The 24,230-nt window shown below is 42.9% G+C and overlaps 1 protein-coding gene across 1 annotated transcript in view; it reads left to right on the top strand.

Moving 5' to 3' along the window:
• The first annotated feature begins 2,214 nt into the window (after positions 1-2,214).
• The window catches only part of XPO7 (exportin 7), an 89,831-nt gene continuing 67,815 nt past the window's right edge, over positions 2,215-24,230 (top strand). The window contains exon 1 of the mRNA XM_079770130.1: positions 2,215-2,324. Coding sequence (XP_079626256.1) covers positions 2,307-2,324 — 18 coding nt within the window. The 5' untranslated portion in view covers positions 2,215-2,306. The remainder of the gene's footprint in view (positions 2,325-24,230) is intronic.

The following is a 24,230-nucleotide window of genomic DNA, read 5'->3' as shown; positions in this document are numbered from 1 at the left end:
CAGCCAGGGCCCCATGTTCCATTTCTATCTCTGAAACTCTCCTGTATGTGGGGTTTGATTACATATGTATGTATTAAATTTGGTTATTTTCTCTTACAAAAAAAAAAAAGTCAATGGCATGAGGGCAGCAGCCACTTAAAGATCTGAGAAAAAAATATTTCAGGCAGAAGTTACTTCAAGTGCAAAGGCCCTGAAGCAGGAACACCTGTGTGTGAGATATCTTAAGAAGGCCTCAATGACCAGAGCATTGCGGACAAGAGGTGGCACAGTAGAGATGAGGTCAGATCACATGGCATCTTGGCCTACAGCCAAGATTTGGAATGTATTCTAAATGCACTGGGAGGCCACTTAAGGATTTTTAAGCAGGAGAGTAAATGATCTGATTTATGATTTTAAAAGAATGTCCTGCAGTTATATGGAAAGTGGCTTGTCCAGAGATCAAGATAGGAAGCAGAGAAACTAGTTAGGAATCTATTCCCAGAGCCCAGGAGAAATGTGATGGGGGCCTAAACAAGGTGTTAGCTGTGGAGATGAGAGAAGTAGCCAGATTTAAGTACGTCTTAGACAAAGATTCAACAGGACTTCCAAGTATGGGGACTGTTGAGACCCTAGCCATCAAGGTAACTCCTGGGTTTTTAGTATGAGCCACTGGGTGGATGGTGGCACCATTTACTGAGATGAGGAAGATAAGAGAAACAACTGTGCAGGAAGGGTGTGGTGGGAGATGGATTTGGGCCTGGCCCACAGGAAGCTGTTACTTCTACCCAGTCAGGCAGGTAGAGTATTGGAAGACTCCTACTGAAACTGTGACTCCAAGAATATACCACTATAGCTGTGATGCCAAGGTCAGGAAGCATCTGTCCCACCACCCCTGCTCTCTACACTCAGCGAGTTTCCAACACTGTAAAGTTGCTGGAAAACGAACAAACTACATCTCAGGGGCAACAGTAAAAAAAGCTCTGCAGGCAGAATCTTATCTGAGTGAATCTAATTGGCAGAGACTATCTTGCATATAGAACCATAGCGGCAAGGAAGTCTGGGTAATGTAGTTTTTAGCCCCACCCCCGGCAAACCAGGAAGACACACTAGGAGGAGGACTAAGATTGAAATGAACGCTTAGCACCAAAACCAGTCCACGCTATCCAAAACAGAAAGTGATATTCACTACCATCATCGTTTCCATGGCACGTGGTAGCCCCCAGTCAGTACGAACTCTCCAAACAACCAACAGTCTCAGAATGCAGCTAAAATCTAATCTGGGGCCCTTGATTGGAAGCCAGAGTGGCATCCAATGGGAAACAGGAACCGGCATTATCTAACCGGATAATGCCTAATGGGAAAGATTGGAATTAGCCTCAGCAGGCAGGGACTGACCTGAGCTGACCCAGCAGGATGGCTTTCCCACTCAGACTGAGCCCAGAGGTCCTAAAAACCTCTTGATCTCCCTCCAACCCCACTTTCCCAGCATCTGACCCCTCTCAGGAGGCAGCCTAGAGTATTGATTAAGATAACAATCTACTTGGGAAGATTGGAACTGTGCCTTCTGCAGGTTTCTATCATCGCCACGATTTGGCGGCTATTGCCATGAATGTTTATGGAAGAGAAAAGGATAGAGATGAAAACAAGATCACTATTTGGGTTGCTGGTAAAACCCAGGATCAGAGAGCAATGGTCCTTGTCGACTGGAGCAGAAAGCTAGGAAGACGCAAACATAAACTCGGCCGCGGGCTTGGAAAGTCAGGAAGAACGCAGGCATCCAACGTGGGGTCAAGCGCGGTGGGCGCAGAGGCAGACCCCTCGGGGATGCAGTGTCACAGGCGGGGACCAGGAGCGTCCAGGGGCAAGACAAGAGGAAGCTCTGGAAGAGAGGAGTCCGCCAGGTGCGGGGGTCTGGGCGGGGACAGGTCCCGGCCTCTCCAAGGACTCTCACCGAGCTCAGGCAGCGCCAGCTCCCGCTCCAGCGCCCGCCGGCCCGAGCGCGCGGCCCCTTTAAACCCATGTAAACAAAGCTTTGTTCCCGGCCCCCTCCCTCCGCGCGCCCCGGCCCGCACCGCCCCCCCAACCCCCGCCCCCGACGGCTCGGGCCGCTGACGTTGCCCCCGCCTTTACGGCGTCCCAGCGGCGCTGCGCATTCTCCAACCACCGGCCGGCCACCGGGGCCTGCGCAGCCCGGCCGCGCTACGCCGCCAGCGTAGCGACGGGCCCCAACGCGCAGGCGCAGCGGCGACGGCGGCGGCAGCGGCGGCGGCCCGGCCGAGGTGCGCGCTGGGGGGGAGGGGGCCGGAGAGGAGCATGAATGGAGCAAAATGGCGGATCATGTGCAGGTGAGAGGAGCGGCGGGGGAGGGGGCGGCCGCGCAGCGTGGGGAGAGGGCGCACGCGGCCCCCGCGGCTCGCCTGGCTGGGGGCTCCCTGGGCCCGCGCCGTCGCCGTCCGGGCCCCGAGCCGCCGCCCGGCCGGGCTCCGGGCCTTTCCCGCCTCCGGGCCGGGGGCCTCCTCCATCCCCTCCCACCCGGTCCCACGCCTTTGGCTCCGGGCTGGGGGTGCGGGGATCGGCGCCCTGGCGTGAACAGCCGATCGCGCTCCGCAGTCACTGTCTTCCCGCCGAGGGAGGCCTCCCGCGAGTCCTCGGCGCCCCCAGGACGCGGGACGGAGGGAGACCCCCTGCCGCCTCTGCCCTGCGGGGACTTCCCCATCACACCCGCCGGCCCGAAACGAATAACAAAAAGAGAACCTCGCTCTCCCCAGTCTCTCCGCCGCCCTCCTCCTCTTGCCCCCCAATACCAGAGACCCCCTTCCGGCCTCCCTCCCACGGATGCGCCCTTCACTCCCACACTCCTAATCACACAGCTACAAGGCCGAGCGCCCCAGTCCTCCAAAATGGGTGCTTCGGGCAGGCCCGCCCGCCCTCCGGCGCCCCTGTCCACGGGGAGGGAGTTGAGTGCCCACACCTCCTGTGAAACGCAGGGTGGAGGGGGGTGTGTCAGTCTTGAGAGGTGCTGTGTTGGGTGCCGAGGTTGCTGTGGAGGGTCTTGATCCGGTTCACGAGCTGCCAGGGGCATGCTTTGGGCCCAGGCCACTCTCCGCAGACAGGGCACAGGCCCTAGGAAAAGACAGCCCGGACCAGACCTGGGGGAGTTCAGGGTTATTTCTTGCAAACTCCGTAAAGTTTTTCCAATCTGTGCCTTAGATCTGGTATGTTTATGACAGTTATTGACACCAATCTCTATTATCAGAAACCTTCAGAGATTTTCTAGGTAACCAACCACCCAGGTTCTGTGTTTTGCGAAGTAGAGAGCATAATCAGTGTAGATTTATTGTGCATTTTATATAGAGTATTCCTCAAGTCAAAGGAATAGTCTTACTCTAATGTCATGTCTACAGGAAGCTAGAGAGTGGTGTGACTTACACCCGTGTCTTTGATTGGGAGAGAGGGACTAAATTTTCAGACCAGTGATCAGTAGACTAAATCTTTGGAATCTGAGGGACTCGTTTTTAGGACAGAGTTACATCAAAAAACTGTACAGATGGGAGACCACCAGATTTGTGTTTTAAAGCCAGTGTCATGGCCTAATTAAGAAATAGCCGAAAAACGATACAAAACGATGATGATAATGTGTAGAACCTTGAGTTTTATAGCAGCCATTTCTAAGAAGCGTGAAAGATTTTATGTGATTTTTTAAAAAAATTCTGCTATCCTGAAAGAGTAGATAAGCAAGAATTACTTCTGTCATTCTGAAAGAACAAGCGAAAGCACTGAGCTGATAGGAGATTTACTTAAGGTAAGGCTGCGTGAACCAGAGGCCCTTGACTTTGGTACTGGTGCTCTTATCTACAGGAGGTGGGTGGGTGGGGGGTGGGAATGGTGTCCTTGAGCATTTCAGAGCAGGCTTTGAATTAGCTAGCCTTTCTGGGTGAGACTGTCCAAAGGGGAATTCAGAGGAAGTCCGTGAACTTTTATGACTATACATCTGTAAAGAAGTATCTCTTAATGTGATCTCTCCCATATTTTGAAGCAAAAAGGTTGTCGTTCCTCACCAGAGGAAAGTCAAGGTGCATCAAAGCAATCTTCCTAGTATTATTATTTTTTTTAATTGATATTTAGACAGAGAAACATCAATCTGTTGCCTCCCACATCCATCCCCAGGGGATCAAGCCTGAAACCTGGGTATATTCCCTGACCGGGAATTGAACCCACCACCTTTAAGATTAAGGGATGGCGCTCCAACCAACTGAGCCACACCGGCTAGGGCCCAATTTTCCTAGCATTTTTGCCTCAAAGGAGGGTCTACCTTATTTTTAGTAACATGTTGTTATTCTTCCACCCACCCCAAAATGAACTTACTTTCAAAAGAAGGAGGAGTGTGCCAGTCAGTGTTTTATTGTACTTTTGTTGTTGTTGTTGTTAATCCTCACCCGAGGATATTTTCTCCATTGATCTTTTTAAAGTGAGTGGAAAGGAGGGGGGAGACAAAAAGAAAGAAATCTCAATGGGAGAGAGAAATGATTGGTTGCCTCCCACACACACCCAGACCTGGATAGGGATTGAGCCTTGCAACTGAGGTATGTGCCCTTGACCAGTGCCCTTGACCGAAATTGAACCCAAGACCCTTCAGTCCTCGGGCTGATGCTCTAACCACTGAGAAAACTGGCCAGGGCTTTATTTTACTTTTAAGAGCTATAGTACATTACTCCCTAAATGAGTGACCCTTATATCAATAGGATAAGTTCATGAGAGAATTTTTTTCTCTTTAAAGAAAACAGGGCATATTGCTTTTTTTTGTTTGTTTGTTTGTTTTTGTTAAATCACTAAATTTTAGTATTGGATACTCACAGACTTTAACATGGTACTTTAACGCTGTAGCAGAAAACCTCAAGAAAAAGAGAACACCTTCCCTGTTTGGGATGAGTAAATAAATGGAAGGATTAGAGACACATATGAAGTGCATTGAGAGAAATACTTTTCTCAAAACACTGTTCAAACAGTAATAAATAGGTGTCTATTACAAATTCAAGACAGTGATTATTTGCAAGTTTAATATATAGGACCAAATGGTTGAGTCATTATTATCTACTACTTTTCTGAACCACCAGGGTGAGCAGTTTCTTAGTTTTGGGTTTTATTTTTTTAATTAACACTGAGCAAGTGTCATATGATTCTCAGGCTGAAGTCTTGAGCATCTCTTTGGATATGTGTTTTATGGAAGATTTAAGTGTCACAAAATGTTAATAATGAAAAAGTAATATTTGATTTGTCTTCTAGTTTTGTCAATGTCACAGTCAAACTTCTTTAGAGGAGTGGCTATCAGCAACTCCTTATCGTAATCCGGTTTTTTTAATCCTTTTGTTTGTTTTTTGTTAATCCTCACCTGAGGATATTTTTCCATTGATTTTTAGAGAGGGTGGAAGGGAGGGGTGGTGGGGAGAGAAACCTCAGTGTGAGAGACACACACCTATTGGTTGCCTTCTGCACAGGGTTGCCTCTTGCACAAGCCTGACCTGGGCCAGGGATCGAACCTGCAACCCAAGTAGGTGCCCTTGACCAGGACCCTATGGTATGTAGGCCAGCACTCCAACCACTGAGCAACACCAGCCAGGGTGCAATGTTTTGGCTTTGGTTTTTTAATATAATTTTATTGATTTCAGAGAGGAAGGGAGAGATAAAAACATCAATGACAGAGAATCATTGATCGGCTGCCTCCTGCATGCTCTACATTGGGGATTGAGCCCGAAACCCTGCATGTGCCATGACCAGGAATCGAACCATAACCTCCTGGTTCATAGGTCGAGCTCAACCCCTGAGCCATGCCAGCTGGTCAGGGCACGGTTTTTTATTCTTGGTCTTGGATCACATCTAACACCCACCAAGGAGACAGAAGGTACGGAGCACTGACTGTAAAAACAACAAACAAACTTCATTTGCATTTATCTTCATAAAACAGATGCCCCTCCTTCCTTTTTTTTTTTAATTTATATATAAAGTTAGATGAAGGTAATGAGGATTCGGTGTCTTTGCTGGCTAGTTATTGCAAAAAGATGAAGATAACTCTTAGGATACAGTGGTAATGCAAAAGATTAAGAAGGATAAAAAAGCTTTAATAGTGCTAGCAGGTGATCAGAATCTTGAGGAAAAGGAAGAATGTATGGCATTATAATTATATATCAAGTACTTACTAAATATGTATATTAAATAATTGTAATATAAATAATAATGTAAATGAAGGATAATTCTGGGGTTTTGTTGGGTTTATTTTGTTGTTATGCCAGGCCTTACACAGAATCATAAAGTATTATTGGGCTCTGCATTATGACTGTGTAATAACAGAAAATACTATTTTCAAATATTCATACTTTGTTTTAAATTTAATGTGAAGTTATTAAACATTGACCACCAGTGTAACCCTAGAGAGCCATGAAGAATCGTTACAACTGGCAGGTTAAAATTTAACAGAGTGCAGAAATTTAGCCTGATTGTAGCAAAATTGATTGTTGTTTTTTCAGCTTATAAAAATATGCAAGGAAATGATAGCAGCTATGGTAGTCCATTTTGAGAAGGGGTTTCTGTACAACTTTTGAGAATTTTAAATTGGGGGGGGGGAAATGGTAACTTTTGTGATTCCCACCACCACCAGTTAAACTAATACCTCAATGTCTACAAGGCCCTTTGCTATGCTGGGCACTGCAGAGGACTCAGAACTGAGAAAAGACAGGAGCCAGACTGCTGAAGCGTCAGTTCTGGTGCTGTCTATGAGCAGGTTCAGAAGACAAACATTACTAATACAGTGATTCCAAAACATGCTACATTTGTGTTGTATGATTTTGGAATCGCTACATTCCCTCACTGAACCCATTACCTCTTCTGTGGATTTATACAAATAATATGCTTACATTTACTTGATAACTCTGACTTTAGTATATTTCCTCTTGTGAGAAAAGACTTTGGAAAAGTTAAGGGATGTATATTGCATATGGTATCATTCAAACACTTATGCAGTAAAACACAAAACATTATTCTAACAGAATCTCTAATTTAGATGGAGGTAGGAGAAAGATGCATTGAGAAGCTCCCTGTTCTATATCTTACATAGAAATTAACTTCCATTGATCCAGAAATTAATGTTCAGAATAACCAGCTGTATTTTCTTTTTTCTCTGTTGGCTTTTGAAAGCAGCATTGCACCACAGCCTTTCAAGAAGCGAAAATTGCCAATTTAAACTAATAAGCTACTGTCTTTGTAGGTACAACTACTAAGGCTACTTCAATATATGTTAAAGAGGATAGTGTTTACATCTTTTTTTAATTTTTTTAACACCAAGCATATATTATCTCACAGATTTTCTGTCAGGAATCTGAGAGTGGCTTATCTTGAGGGTTCTAGTTCATGGTGTTTCATGTGTAGTCAGGCTCTCAGCTGGCGCTGCAATCAACCTCAAGGCTTGACAGGATGGAGAATCTGCTTTCACGCTTACTCGTGGGGCCATTGGCAGGCCTCAGTTCCTTGCAGGCTTTTGGACTAAGGGCCTCAGTGCCTCACTGGCTGTTGCCCAGAGGTTTCGGGTCTTCACCTCGTGGGCTTTAATTTTTAAGGACTTCTTTTTTGCATTACACATTGATGTCTCCCTTGTATGGTAGCCTGTCTGCTACTATTTTGTTTTGTTTTTAATCTCTTATTAAACTATACCTTCACATACAAAAATTTTAAGTGTTCAGCTTGATGAGTTTTCACAAAGTGAACACTTTTTTTTAAAGTGCTGTTGTTTTTTTAATTAATTTCAAAGAGAGGAAAGGAGAAGAAGAGAGGGATAGGAACATCAGTGATGAGAGAGAATCATTGATCAGCTGCCTCCTGCACACCCCCTACTGGGGATCGAGCCCACAACCTGGGAATGTGCCCTGACCTACTGGTTCATGGCAATGCTCAACCATTGAGCCACACTGGTCGGGCTGAAAACTCTTTTATAACCACATCCAAATCCACAATATTATCAGTGCCTCACAAGTCCCCCTCAACAACTAATTGTACACTCTCCTAAGGGTAACTACTATCCTGTCGTTTGATTTTTAATATGCTAGAAGTCAAGCTGAGTAATGCTTAAACTTGAACATGAGAGCTTGAACTTCAAAGCCAGGGAAGAAGCAATATATGGCAGTGATTCTCCAAATACCTGTATTGGGGAAGTTTGGCAGGATGTTTGTTTAGAATGTGATGGAAGCTGTGTGCTCTCCAGGGAGGAAAAGTACCTACAAAAAAATTTGCTTATAGTTTCAGGCCATTCATGGACTTTAGAACTAGAGTTTAAAGATATACTCCTTTTTAGATAAAAATGCTCACTACATTTTATTCAGAAACTGATTTACCAGTGTTTCTCTTTTGACCTATATGAAAGGCTAGTTGAGGGTCACAATATGTATTCCTGGACAGTTATATGTAGACTGATTTTTTAAAAATTTATCTTTATTGTTGAAAGTATTACATATGTCCCCTTTTATTTTCCCATTGACCCCCCTCCACCCTGCACCTGTCACCGCCCCAGGCTGAATTTTTTAAAATTGAATTCTTGGGGATGATAAATAGTGACTATTAAGCATTTACCAATGTCCTGTTCTTGGTGTTAATGCTGACACACTGAAGGAAGTATAAGATGTGATGTCCTATTTTCAGGAGCTTTGCCTTTTAGTTGGGAAGATAATAATAAGCCTGGGTTATTGAGTTGTGGATTTACAGTGAGATTATGGTTTTGTCAGCATGTTCCCGAATGAGGAGACTATTATTCCCATCCCCCCCCCCCCCCCATTCCAATACATCTGAGCTCCTGCCTCACATTTGTAGTGACTCACTATAGCAGGGCATTCTCAGTGGAATGAGATTGGTACCCAAGAGGCATATCAATATCTTGGGGAAAGGAGGGCAGTTATCAAAAACTGGGCCCTATGTCCAATATTTGCATCCCTGGCTCTTTGCCCTTTGTACACATTCATGTATGTGTACACACACACACACACACACACACACACACCCTACCATAAATGGAAAGGATGTGTTTGAGAGAAGGCAGAGTTGGAAACTTCATGCATTGGACTTTTAGTTGTTCGCCGCATTAATGCTCACAGCAACTCTAGAAGGCTGGTGTTACTGAGATAATAGTAATGAAATTTTCCTTGAAGTAGGCTGATGAAAAGACCTCGTGTCTCTGGAAAACTGAAGAACTGTTGGAAGATTTAGGTGATGACTGTGGTGGTGGTTATTGTAAAGTCCCTGGCTTGGGATTTGGTTGGGGATAAGGGAAAGGGATATAACCAACATTTGTTGAGCACATGTTAGCCAGGCAACATGCTAAAACCCTTTAATATGTGTTATGCCATTTAATTGGATAATTCATTTAGTCTTTGAGCCTGGATTAGGTGGCCTGGTAAATACTTTATATTCCAAGATTCTGGTTGGGATTTCCAGCATTCTCCCAGATAAACCACTGTGTTCTCAATTCATATGTACCTTTTTGTAAATGTTTCTAAAATATTTATGTTCATACTAATATTTCTATTTCATCTGTTAAATATGCCTTCCTCTATCACACCTATAAGCAGTGAAAGACTTTTCTTATGGAACAAGAAATTGGCATTAGTCAGATATTGATGCTAGTATACTGAAAAATGATTCTCACTTAAAAATCCCAGGAAAACAGTCAAAATTCATTCCTTTACATACCTCTGAAGACAACTAACTTCATGAAATATCCCTTGTGTTGCTTCAGGAAGTTGTGGTCTTATAGCTCTGGTGGCCTTCTAATTTTTTTAAATGTTCAAACTTGTGGTGGACACAAATGCTGATTTCATCTGTAATTTGTATGATAAATTACATTTAAAGTGTGTAGTCTCGGAAAGAATCAAGTTATGCTAGACATTTACCCTAAAGTTAAAGTCAATTGCATGGTTAAAAGGGGGTGTATTCAAGACTAAGAAAGGAAAAGCAGAGGTTTGTGTTTTTTTTCGGATTTTTGTCCAATTCTATTTAGAATTGCTTGCAAAGTTTCAAAAGTATGTGTCATAAATTTGGCAAAAATAATTTCAAAGCTCAGTTTTTTTAACCTTATTCACCTCCACTGACACCTGAATTTTGGTGTGCTCTTTCTGTCTTCCAAAAAGACATTGTCTAAAGTCATGCATGAAATTTAATTTGGCTATAGGAACCTATAACATATAGTTTGCTCTGAAAAGAATCTGGGTCTCTGGCCAGGTGGCTCAGTTGGTTAGAGCATCCTCCCATACACCAAAAAGGTTGTGAGTTTGATTTCCGGTCAGGGTACATACCTAGATTGTGGGTTCAATCCCAGCTTTGATCCCTGGTTGGGGCACAAATGGGAGGTGACCAATTGATTTTTCTCTCACATTGATGTTTCTCACCCTGCCATGTCCTCCCCGCCCCCCCTGAAAATCGATAAACATACCCTTGGGTGAGGGTCAAAAACAAAGAAGAATCTGGGAAGCCAGACATGCATTTCACATATCTCTTCTTGGTTAAAAAAAAACAAAACACTTCATTTCCATTTTTCCCAATGTATAGCCACAAATTATTTAGAATATTATTTGTTATATTTTTAAAAAGAATATTATTTGTTTTGTGTTAGTAGATTTATTTTTCTATCAGTGACCCTGAGGAATCCTGTAGGGTTTTATCAAAAACTAGTCTAGTGCATACCCAAGAATTGAGAGGAATAATTAAAACTTACTGGAAAATGGGACCTTGTTTTCTCTACTCTTAATATTTTGACCTCTTGTTCCACAGCTGAGCAAGTTTCATCAAGCCTTCATAAGACCTATAACAAAAAGTTATTAAACAAATTGAACCTGAGCAGCAGGGTGTATTTAAAATAAGGACATTATCCCAAAGGTGTTACAAATGATAACTTGCTGTAATGTAAAGGATTATTTATTAACTAGAGGCCCAGTGCACAAAATTCGTGCACGGGGGGAGGGTCGGACATCCCTCTCACAATCCTGGACAGTTGGCTCCTAATCGCTCACCTGCCTACCTGCCTGGTCGCCCCTAACTGCCTCCCTCCCCCCACTGGCCTGGTCGCCCCACGCAGCCTACTTGTTCAGTCGTTTGGTCGTCCCTCACTAACCCCCCTGCCGGCCTGATTGTTGGCAGCCATCTTGTGAGGGTGTGAGAGTTAATTTGCATATTACCTCTTTATTATATAGGATTCTGGAATTCTATGTTGTAGTCTAACTTAAAATCCATATTCCAAATACAGAGATCACAATGTTGTGAACAGGAAAGATTTCAGTCTACAGAATTCCTAGAGCCTGTCTATTCCAAGCTCTTTGATTTGATTTCTATCACTGTGTGCTAGAAGTCCCAGAGGCACACTTCGCATCACCAGTGAGAGTGTGAGACTTCAAATCAGCTTCTAGTTTATCCCTCCTTACCCAGCTCTTCACATTTGAAAGTAAATTCATAGGGATTGTTGGGTAACTGATGCCAGCAGAGTTATCTTTGTGTGTACAGTAAACTGCATCTATTTAAAGCGTACAGTTGGACAGATATACACCTGTGACTCCTTCACAACTATCAAAATACAGAACATTTTCTCCTGACTGCAGTCTGTTCCTCTCTCAGCCCCAGGCAACCCCAGTATGCTTTCTGTCACTGTAAATTAGTTTTCATTTCTTGGAGTTTTAGAAAATGGGTTTACTATGTATTCTTTTTTATTTTTAATATATTTTATTGATTTTTTTACAGAGAGGAAGGGAGAGTTAGAAACATCGATGAGAGAGAAACATTGATGAGAGAGAAACATCGATCAGCTGCCTCCTGCACACTCCCTACTGGGGATGTGCCCGCAACCAAGGTATATGCCCTTGACCAGAATCGGACCTGGGACCCTTCAGTCCACAGGCTGACGCTCTATCTACTGAGCCAAACCGGTTAGGGCTACTGTGTATTCTTGTTTTTTGCTACTTTTACTCAATGCAGTGATTTTGGGAATCATTCAGTTTGTTGCATAGTATCAGTAGTTGGTTATTTTTTTTATTGCTGAGTAGTAGTATTCCACTGTATGAATGTACCACATTTTATATATCTATTCACCCTTGGAGGATGTTTGAAAGAATTCTAGTTTTTAGTCACTGAATAAAGGGACTGTTAATATTCATATGCAAGTCTTTGGACATGAATTTTAACTTTTCTTGAGTTAAGTAGAAGTAGAATGGCTGAGTTCTAGGGTATGTTTAACTTTTTAAAGAAATTGTCAATTTTCCAAAGTGATTGGACCGTTTTACTTTCTCGCTAGCACTGTATAAGAGTTCTCCATATCTTCACCAACCTTTGATATTGTCATTCTTGTGGGACCTTATTGTGGTTTTAGGTTGTACTTGTTTGATGACTAGTAGTGTTGAATATCTAAATGTGCTCTCTGAGAGGTTTGCAAACCAGGCTGGTGGTTTGGCTCCACAGTTGTTTTTGTATGGCCTGAGAACTAAGAATAGTTTTTATATTTTTAAGCTGTTGAAAAAATCTAAAGGAGAGTAATATTTTATGACACATGATAATTATATGAAATTCTAAGTTCAGTGTTTGTAAATAAAAGTTTTATTGGAACACCGCCACACGAGTTCCTTTACAGATTGTCTGTGGCTACGTTTGCTACAATGGCAGGATTGAATAGTTGCAACAGGGACCTTTTGGCTTATTGGCCTACAAAGCCTAAAATGTGTACTGTCTGACCCTTCACATAAAAAGTTTGCATATTCCTAGCTGTATGTCCCTTCATATCTATTGCCTGGCTGTTGGGTGGGGAAGGGGCTAGCTCAGTAAGGTTCTAACTCAAGCCCAGTTTGACAGGAACCAGATCAGACTTGATATCTTTTGACTGTGGCATTCTGGGATCTCTACTGCACTGTTCAAAATGGTAACCATTAGCCACATGCTGCTATTCAAATTTAATTTAGATTAAGTTAAAAATTAAGTTCTTCAGTCACACTGACCACATTCAAGTGCTCAGTAGCAGCCTGTGGCTAGTGACTACCATATTGCACAGTGAAAATATAAATATTCCCATTATCATGGAAATTTCTATTGGACAGTGCTACTCTAGAATAAGAAAAACTTGGCCACTGAACCAAAGGGATTGGAAGCAGAAGTGGAACTTAGGCTCTGGAATTGCTTTCCTGTGTGCCAATAAAATCTAGATCCTCGTTCTCCCAGAGGTGAATGCAAATGACTGTATTAAAGCGTTTAAGATTATTGACTGTTCACACCATGAGCCTGTGGTATGTTCTGTCTTCTTAGCCTGGTGAGTGAGAGGAAGTAGTGTTTTAAGGACTTAAAAAAATGTTCTAAATGTATTTTTCCCCACATCATTTTGCAAAAACAACTTTTATAAAATTCCCATGTATTTGTAACCATTTTACAGATAAGATTGGACTATTGAGGAAGGTATTAAAACCATGAAATCACTTAAGTGCTAACTCTTGATACATTAGCAAGCTGAGTTCCCTTTAGCTACTAATTTTTAAATATTATTGCTCTTAAAGTTTTTCATAATGATAGCATTAGTTTTGAAAATAACCCAGAAATATTCTAAGTTAAAATGATTAAGAAGGCCTATTTTAAAATTGAATTTTAATCTTCATGTCTCTGGAAACTGTTTTGTGTGATTCTACTCTTAAGGGCAGGCATAATTGTTTCTAAATACATTTCGGTTAATGACAGACCCCATATACGACAGTGAGATTATATCCTTCCTATAAGATTATAAATGGAGCTGAAAAATCCCTGTCGCTTGGTGACATCATAGCTGTTGTACCTTAGTAGCACAGTGCATTATTCAATTGTTTGTGGTGATGCCCTGGTATAAACAAACCTACTGCACTGCCAGTTCTATAGAAGTGTAGCATATACAATTATGGTACATAATGATAAACATCTACGTTGCTGGTTTATGTATTTATAATACCATTTATCATAATTTTGAGTGTAAGGGTTTATAAAGAAAGGGTTTGCTGTAAAACCGTATGGCATGTTACTCTGGCAGCAGCCTCGTACTTCCATGTTTGCTACATCTCTAGATTGCACCATTTTCTCTTGTACTTGATTTAATCTCATGTTGTTTTGTTTATCATGGCCCCTAAGTATACAAAATCCACTGCTAATGTTGCCAGAAAGAGGCCATGTACAATAATTGACTTGGAAACAAAATTAAAAGTGATTACAGACTATGAAGGTGGAAAATAAGTGATAGTTATTGCTTACCAGTCAGGCATGTCCTATTCCACTACGATCTACAGTCTTGAAGAACAAGAACAAAATGACAAAAGCTGTTAAAGGATCAGTTTCATTGAAGGCGATGGACTAACAAAAATTCGAGAAGGGTCTATGTCAGGCATGGAGAAACTTCTATTGACCTGGATTGAAGATCAGACATTGAAACATGTCCCTTTCAGCACCATGATGATCACGGCCAAAGCAAAAAATTTGTTTGCAATGTTGAAAGAAGAAGGTTGGACCCAACTACAGTGTTGAATTTACCACTAGCTCTGGGTGTTTTAAATGATTTAAGAGTTGATATTCATTATATTGTATGAAAGTAAGTGGTGAGTCTGTGAGTGCTGATGTGAAGGCAGGTGAAGAATTTTTTGAAACTCTGGATAAGCTGATTGTGGAGGAAAATTACTTGCTAGAGCAAATATTTAATATAGATGAAACCTCTTTATTTTAGAAATGGATGCCTGAAAGGACTCTTATCTAGAAGAAGGCCAAGTCAATGATAGGTTTCAAGGTTTTAAGGACAGGATAACAGTCTTGCTTGGGGGCAGTGTTGCAGGCTACAAATTGTGATCTGGCACAGTGAGAACACCTTCAAGCTTATCAGTAAGTACAGGCAGCCATTGTACTACAGGAGCAGTAAGAAGTCATGGATGACCCAGTTCCTTTTCTAAGATGCTCTCCTGAATTGCTGTGCCAAGGAAATGGACAAATACAGTTTGGAGAATAGCATACTTTTCAAGATTTTGCTTATCTCTCTATATATAAAAGCCTAAGCAACCCTTACAACCGGTCGCTATGATGCGCACTGACCACCAGGGAACAGATGCTCAAGGCAGGAGCTGCCCCCTGGTGGCCAGAAGCCGGGCTCATGGCTGGGAACAGGTGTAGCGGGGCCAGGATGAGCAGCAGGAGAGCTGCGCCCGGCCACCTGCTGCTTCGGCACTGCTACATCCCTCGGGGGCTGGGGGGCGTCCCAGATTGCGAGAGGGCACAGGCCAGGCTGAGGGACTCCACCCGTGCATGGATCCGTGCACCGGGCCTCTAGTTGTTGATAATGCTCCTGGACATCCATCCTCCTTTTGATGGTGATCTTCATCCCAACATCAAAGTGGTGTTTCTCCCTCCAGACCCAACTAATAGGTCAAGGAGTTATAGCAGCTTTTAAGGCCTACTATCTGAGGAGGGCCTTTGCACAGGCTATTGCTGCAACGGAGGAAAACACTGAGAAGAAGCTAATGTAATTCTAAAAGGATTACAGTATCTATGGCTGCATCAAGAACCTTGCTTGGGCTTGGGGTGATGTCACTAAGGAATGTACCGATAGCATCTGGAAGAAGACACTCAAGAGGCCCATCCGTGACTTCAGAGGATTTGCCAAGGATGAGGAGACTACAATAATCCACAATAATCAGACTGTGGTTGAGATGGCAAACAACTTTAACCTCAGGATGACATTTAGGAGCTTCTGGAGGTGATTCCTGAGTAATTGGCTAATGAGGAGTCATTGGAATTGGAAAAGGAATGTGTAAATTAAGAAGAGGCAACATAAAAAACTAGGAGAAGAAAAAGAAGACCCATCCCCCATGAAAATTTACAATTAAGGGTTTAGCAGATGCTTTTGCAGACCTCAATAAGCTCCTTACTAAGTTTGAAAACGGACACTAACATGGAAAGCTTTCATTAATAGAGAGGGGTGTTAATGGTATATCATCTGCCTACAAGCAAATCTATGATGAGAAAAATTACTGAAAAGAGTGATAACCTCAAGAAGAGCCTCAGGCAGATCCTTCAGGACGTGTTCCAGAAGAAGCCATTGTTATCATAGGAGAGGACAGCTCCTTGTGTGTTGCCACTGAACACCCTCCAGTGGGCTGAGATGTGGAAGTAGATGACAGTGATATTGATGATCATTACCCTGTTTATGCCCAAGCTACAGTGTGTGTTTGTGTTTTAGTTTTTAACAAAAAAGTTTTAAAAGTAAAAAATTTAAAAATGAAAAAATGCTTACATAATAAGGATATGAACAAAGAAAATATTTTTATACAGCTGTACAGTGTGGTTGTGTTTTAAGCTAAGTGTTACTATAAAAGAGTCAAAAGATTTTAAAAAATTAGAAAGTTTATAAAGTAAAAAAGTTACAGTAAGCTAAAGAAAAGAAAACCCTAGTACACGCCTGGTGGGAATGCAGACTGGTGTAGCCACTGTGGAAAACAGTGTGGAGCTTCTTCAACCAATTGATGTATCTCTCCCACATTGTCCTCCCCTCCCTCCCTTCCACTGTTCTTGAAGAAAAATATTTTTAATAAATTTAGTGTAACTTAAGGGTACAGTGTTTATAAAGTCTACAGTAGTGCACAGTAATGTCCTGGGCCTTCACATTTGCTCACCACTCAACCACTGACTCAGCCAGAGCAACTTCTAGTCCTGCAAGCTCCATTCATGTTAAGTGCCCTATATGGGTAAACCATTTTTTATCACTTACACTATACTAGAGGCCCAGGGCATGAGATTCGTGCACTCGGGGGAGGGTGGGTTCCTCAGCCCGGCCTGCGCCCTCTCGCAGTCTGGGAGCCCTTGGGGGATGTCCGATGGACAGCTTAGGCCCACTCCCCGCGGGGAGCAGGCCAGGAATGGGCCTAAGCCGTCCCTCGGACATCCTTAGCGCTGCTGCGGAAGCGGGAGAGGCTCCCACCACCACCACCACTGCGCTCACCAGTGTGAGCCCGGCTTCTGGCTGAGCAGCGCTCCCCCTGTGGGAGAGCACTGACCACCAGGGGGCAGCTCCTGCATTGAGCATCTGCCCCCTGGTGGTCAGTGCGCATCATAGTGACTGGTCGTTCCACTGTACAGTCGATTTGCATGTTACCTTTTTATTATATAGGACTAGTGGCCCGGTGCATGAAATTCGTGCATGGGGCAGGTCCCTCAGCCTGGCCTGCACCTTCTCCAATCTGGGACCCCTTGGGGCGTGTCCGACTGTCGGTTTAGGCTTGATCTCTGTGGGATTGGACCTAAACCGGCAGTCGGACATCCCTCTTGCAATCCGGGACCCCTGGCTCCTAACCGCTCGCTTGCCTGCCTAATGGCCTCTAAGCACTCTACCTGCCGATCTGCTCGCCCCCAATGGCCTCCCCACACTGGCCTTCTTGCCCCCAACTGCCCCCCCTTGCCGGCCTGATCGCCGCCAGCTGCCCCCACCCTGCCAGCCTGCTCGCCCCCATCTGCCCCCCCCCCCCCCCACCGGCCTGATCACCCCCAACATCCCTCCCCTCCTGGCCTGATCACCCCTAACCGCCTCTGCCTCGGCCCCACCACCATGGCTTTGTCCAGAAGGACATCCAGAAAGTCTCCCGATCTAATTAGCATATTACCCTTTTATTAGTATAGATTTTTACTGCACCTTTTCTATGTCTAGATACACAAATACTTACTATTGTGTTACAGTTGCCTAGAGTATTTAACACAGTAACATGTTTTGCAGGTGCCTAGCCCAAGAACAATAGGCTATACCAGCGGTCGCCAACCTTTCGGACCTCACGGACCACCGTGGACCACCGGTTGGTGACTGCTGGGCTATACCATATATGAAAATGTACAATGAAAAAGAACCCACTGTATGGGAGAACATATTCACCAGTGATATATCTGATAAGGGGTTAATTTCCAAAATATACAAAGAACTCATTCAACTCAACACCAGGGAGACTCCAATTTTTAAAATGGGCAAAAGACCTGAATAAGACACTTCTCCAAAGAAGATATACAGATGGCCAATAGAGATGAAAAAATGCTCAGCTTCACTAATCATCGGAGAGATGCAAATAAAAACAATGAGTTATCACCTCACACTTGACAGAATGGCTATCATCAAAACAAAAAGTGCTTGTGAGGATATGGAGAAAAGGAAACCCTAGTACACTCCTGGTGGGAATGCAGACTGGTGTAGCCACTGTGGAAAACAGTGTGGAGTTTCCTCAACCAATTGATGTATCTCTCACATTGTTCTCTCTTTTCCCCCTCCTAACCTCCCTCCCTCCCTCCCTTCCTCCTTTCCACTGTCTCTCTGAAAATCGGGAAAAAATATCCTTGGGTGAGGATTAAAAAAAAAAGGAGCTCTTACCCTTTGCAACAGCATGGATGTACCTGGAGACTATTATGCTAAGTGAAATAAGCCAGTTAGAGAAAGATAAATATCACATGATCTCACTTATACTAGTATATGGAACCTAATTACCAAAATAAACTAACAAATAATATAGGTCCAGAGACATGGATGCATGGAACATAATGACAGATCTCAGAGGGGTGGTGGGTGGAGAGGGTGGGAAGAGATTAACCAAAGAACATACTATATATGCATAGCCCAAGGACACAGACACTAACTAGTGTGGGGAAGACCTGGGGTGGGATAGGTGCTGCGTCGAGTGGGGCAAAGGGGTGGAAAATGTTGGGCATCTGTAATAAATTTAAAATATATATAATAATTCAAAAAATAAACACCAGTTAATACAGAATAAGAAATGTATAATGAATGGATATTTCAGAGACTTCCAGAAAGGTGCTTTTTTTTTTTTTTTTTTTTTTTGAGAGAGAGAGAGAGAGAGAAACATCAATCAGTTGCCTCCCGCACACGCCCTAACTGGTGATTGAACCCGCCACCTTTTGGTGTACAGGATTACGCTCCAACCAACTGAGCCACTCTGGCCAGGGCCAGCGAAAGGTACATTTTTAAACAATTTCTGGTTTGAAACAATTTTTGTCACATTCTCAAATTGACCTGATGTCTTTCATATGCACCCTAAATGTGTCAACTATTTGCTTCTTTGACAGGATAGTATTATTTATAATCGTATCACCCTCTTGGTTTAGTGAGGTAGAAGAACTCACAACTAAATATACTTATCAGTAAACATTTCTTCATCTGGCTGATAGTTTTTCATTGTGCACTGTGTGTCAGATTGCTGGGCAGTGGAAATATAAAGGTGAATAGGCACAGCAGTGCTCAAGGACTTCAGTCGCTAGATGTAGAGTGATATAGGTCAGTGGTCGGCAAACTCAGTGAACAGAGCCAAATATCAACAGTACAACGATTGAAATTTCTTTTGCGAGCCGAAAACCGACTTCTGCACATGGGCCACAAAGTTTCAGTCGCACTGTACATGCACGCCCGCACATGGTATTTTGTGGAAGAGCCACACTCAAGGGGCCAAAGAGCCGCATGTGGCTCGCGAGCCACAGTTTGCCGACCACTGATATAGGTGATATGACACGTGTATGCATAGAACATAATGAGACACAAATGTCAGTCCTCCTTTGGAGAGCCAGGAAATACTTCTTAAAGTGCTGAATTACCAAGCCAGATCTTAACAGATGTGGTAATATTCTCTAGGTTGATAAGTAGCATACCAGGCAGAGAGAACACATAAACAAAACTGTATATGTCCTTGGAACATTCCAGGAAAGTGAAAGCAATTAAATATTGCTGCTGTATGCCCTGGCCAGGTGGCTCAGTTGGTTGGAGCATCTTCCAAACACCAAAAAGTTGTGGGTTCAATTACTGGTCAGGGCACATACCTAGTTTGCAGATTTGGTATCCAGTTGGGGAGCATAGGAGAGACAACTTATTGATGTTTCTCTCTCATATTGATGTTTCTCTTTGTGTCTAAAAATCAATAAACATATCCTTGGATGGGGATGGATAAATAAATAAGTAAATAATGGATAAATAAATATTGCTGCTGTATTGGAAATAGAGGAGCAAGACGACATGAGATTGTCATGGTAGGAAGGGACGAGAACATGAAGAATTTATATCTTGCTAAAAAATTTGTATTGTAGATGTGTAGTTGACGGTTTTTAAGTAGCGTGACAGTAATCACATTATGATGGCAATGGTATAGAAAATCAGTTGAATGTAGACAAAGTAAGAGATGAAGTGGTAGTCCAGACAAGAATTAATTGGGACTTGAGCCAGGGTTAATAACTGTGAAGATGGAGAACAGGACATGGCTGTTAAAGAACTTACACTTGGTGGGATTTGAATGACAGTTGAATGTGCAAAGTGAGAAGGCAGGCGCTCATATTTCTGGGCAGTTAAGAAGAGTGAATGACCAGGATGCTGAAAAAAAAGATAGTAAGGTCAGTCTCCAATACCCAGATTTTGAGGTGGTTGTATACATTTGAGTGGAGATGTTTGGTAGGCATGTCTGTTACTGACCTGGGTTAGAACTCTCATTTTCATAGTGAAAGCCCATTTCAATAGCCATCAGCTGTTGTAAATATGTAAAATGTTAGTTGCTCATATACACCTTCATTATTTATTATTAAGACTTAGCAACTGTAAAGCTTGAATGAAAATCCAATATTTTATTTTAGTCTCTTTGCTGGAAGAGCCTCAGTTCTGTTAGCAACAGGAGTAAAATGCTTTTTTCTTTATTGTTAAGGCAATTAAAATTAAATCTACTTAATTTGCACTTGGTCTGTTTTGTCTCCCCGTCCCATCTTTAACTTGGAAAACCAGATTAGTTTTTCTTTGTCCCTTCATAGCTAGTGTTTGAGGGGTATCCAGAAAATATTTCTTTTTTTAAACCTCCCATTTCTTCTATTAGAAGATTCTTCTAAATCTTGTATTTCACAACTTGCCTGATCCTCATTTGTTGACTTGAGTTCCTGGAAAGCATTTTTCATAGGTTATATAGTAGTATAAACTTCAAAGACAGATTGATATTTTATGAAACTGTTAAGGAAAATATTATTTAGAATTCCAGAGAATCAGAAAACCAGCATGTATGGGACATGTATCCCAAAACTTCTTAAGAAACATTTACTTAATAATCTTTTTTTTTTTTTTAATATTCTTTTTTACTTGTTTTGTCAGAGGGTAAATATGGAGTTCTGAATTCTTTACTTCTCTGAATCAAAGTTCAAGGTTCCAAGATTAACTATTCGTGATTGCTTTTATCTGTGTTTTTTTTTTTAATGTTCTGTTTTGAGTTTCTTATGCTTCTTTTTTGTTGAGTCTTCTAAAGGAGTACGTACAGTGTTTGGGGGCTTTTCTCATAAGAAAAGAGATAAGGAGAGCTGAGAAGCTTTCTTCTAAATTTTTAGGCTTTCCCTGGCCGGTGTTGCTCAGTTGGTTGGGCATTTCAGATTCAATTCCCAATCAGGGCACATGCAAGTGGTAGCCAATTGAAACATTGATCGTTTCTCTTTCTCCCTCTCCCTTCCTCTCTCTCAAAATCAATTTTTTAAAATCTTTAATAAATAAATTTTTACATGAGTAAAAACTCACTGTCCTCTTTCTGCCTTTATTTCTTAAAATTTCTTTCATTCTTACTAGCAAATTTTTAAACATTTATTATCAACTAATGGCCTGGTGCATGAAATTCGTGCACATTAAAAGGGAATTAATTAGAGGGAATATTTTAATATTGCTATTTGCCCTTTCTCTATAATAGAAGTGTCAGAGATGAAAGAAAATTAGTAAAATGTATATGAAAATCTTCCTCCTGTCAGAGTCTGGGGCGCGCCACGGGACCCAGAATCAAGTCCCCGCCTACCCGCGCGCCTCAATCGCACAAGACCCAGACCCAACTGGCCCCATCCCCATTGGGCAAGATCCGGCCCCGGCCGGCCCCACCCCCGTCAAGCCCCACCAGGCCCTGGCCTGGCGCCAGGCGCAGGACACAGCCTCAGGTCCCCCGTCAAGCCCAGTGCCAAAGTGGGGGCAGGCCTTGAGGTCCCCCATCAAGCCCCACAAGGTGGGGTGCGTGGCCTGAGTCCCCCATCAAGCCCCACCGGGCAGGGTGCGCGGCCTGAGGTCCTCCAGCCCGGTGCCTGGGTGGGGGTGTAGCCTCAGGTCCCCCACCCCGGCCTGGCTCCACACAGCCTCAGGTCCCTGCTGATCGCTCGTTATGGGAACTCCCCTGTGGGTGCAGCCATCTTGTGTTACAGGAACCCCGCCTCCGCTGTGGGCGCAGTCATCTTGTGATGGCATGATGGTTAATTTGCATATTGCCTCTGTATTATATAGGGTCGTTAGACTGTCAGGCCAAAAGGTTATGCTCACTTAACATCTCAGAATATTTAGTTTGAGCTAGACTCGGAAACTATAGGTTGTTCATTCTTGATACTTGTGATATACAGGTATAAAGAAATAACATACAAAATGGGGTCATTCAAAGAAAGTTGACTGTAATGTGTATTTAATATATACCTTGACTTAGAGAATCAAGGATGCATCGCAATAGGACAAAGTATTAATTGGCCTGTGGTATATACTATAGTACTTCACTGTCAGGATTATAGTTGCACTTCACATTCTGCGGTTTTAGAAAACTATTGAAATATCTTCCTCCTTTTACTGAATATTATGATGTCATCGTTGTTACTATTATTTAGTAGTGATGTCTGCAAACTCCTAATTCATGACTGTGGGGTATAGAAATCATTCTTTTTCCATCACAAATATAGGTTTGTTTAAAATTGGAATATTGTCCAGACTCCTGTTTTTAAGCAGACAGCTGTTCTAATAATGTACAATAGTAACTTCCTGTTTAATGTTACATTTTTATTTATGTGGTTGTATTAACCTTTTGCACTCAGATGTCGAGTGTAACTCGACACGGTTAGCATTAGAATAAAGGAATCGAGAAAAAAGCAAGTGAGTGCAAAGGGTTAAGAAAGCATTTTAAAGCCAATTAACATTTCTTCATCAAATGCATTGTTTTTGTTTATCCACAACTGAATATTTAGAATGTTTTTATGAATGCAACAATTATATTATGTGTCCATGGTAATCGAAAGAATACTGTTATCAGGTTAATGAAATGGGATTAGAATCATAATTTTTTAAGATAGTAAGAATTTTAGAATGTGATGCTACAATTTAAAATATTGATATGCCCTCATTTCAATAGTTTTCAAGGATAACTAGCTGTATATTGTTTTTTAGAGATAATATAAGAAATTTAACTTTTTCCACTATTAAAATCTTAATTTTATTATACAACTAAAGGCCCAGTGCATGAAATTCGTGCATGGGGGTGTGTGTCCCTCAGCCCAGCCTGCACCCTCTCCAATCTGGGACCCCTCGAGGGATATTCGACTGCCCATTTAGGCCCGATCCCATCAGGCTGGAATTGGGCTTAAACGGGCAGTAGGACATCCCTCTCACAATCCAGGACTGCTGGCTCCCAACCGCTTCTGCCTGCCAGCCTGATCACCCCCTAACCACTCCCCTGCCAGCTTGATCAACGCCTAACTGCTCCCCTGCTGGCCCAATTGCCCCTAACCGTCCTCCCCTGCCAGCCTGGTCACCCCCAACTGCGCTCCCCTGCAGGCCTGGTTCCCCCCAACTGCCCTCCCCTGCAGGCCTAGTCGCCCCCAACTGCCCTCCCCTGCAGGCCTGGGTCCCCCCCAACTACCCTCCCCTGCAGGCCTGGTCCCTCCCAACTGCTCTCTCCTGCTGGCCATCTTGTGGCAGCCATCTTTGACCACATGGGGGCAGCCATCTTGTGTGTTGGAATGATGGTCAATTTGCATATTACTCTTTTATTAGATAGGATTAGCCCAATTAAAGAAAAAAATACAAGTAAACATGCTTAAGGAAGGTTTAGACAACAGTAGATTTAAACAAGAAAATGGTTTTTGTAATTATATATTTCACTTCTATGGAACAGATTCTGTGCTAAATACTAGAGATAAGGCAGAGAACAAAATAGGCATGGTCCTTGCTTACAGATACTTAACAAATTGTACCAATAAATACATGTCTAAAAATTGTGTGATAAGTGATATGAAGAAAGGGGGTATATTATAACACTAGAGGCCTGGTGCACGAAATTCGTGCAGGGGTAGGGTTCCTAGGCCTGGCCGGCCTGGCGCCGCCCGCTCGCCGGCCAACCCCACTCCCACCACCACCAGTCGCCTCCCTCTGCGGGGCGATCAGGGGGCCCCTGCTG

This window comes from Cnephaeus nilssonii (assembly GCF_951640355.1).
Source record: "Cnephaeus nilssonii genome assembly, chromosome: 5".
Classification (NCBI taxonomy): Eukaryota; Metazoa; Chordata; class Mammalia; order Chiroptera; family Vespertilionidae; genus Cnephaeus; species Cnephaeus nilssonii.
Note: the sequence above shows the minus strand (reverse complement) of the source record. Positions and strands in the feature narration are given on the sequence as shown.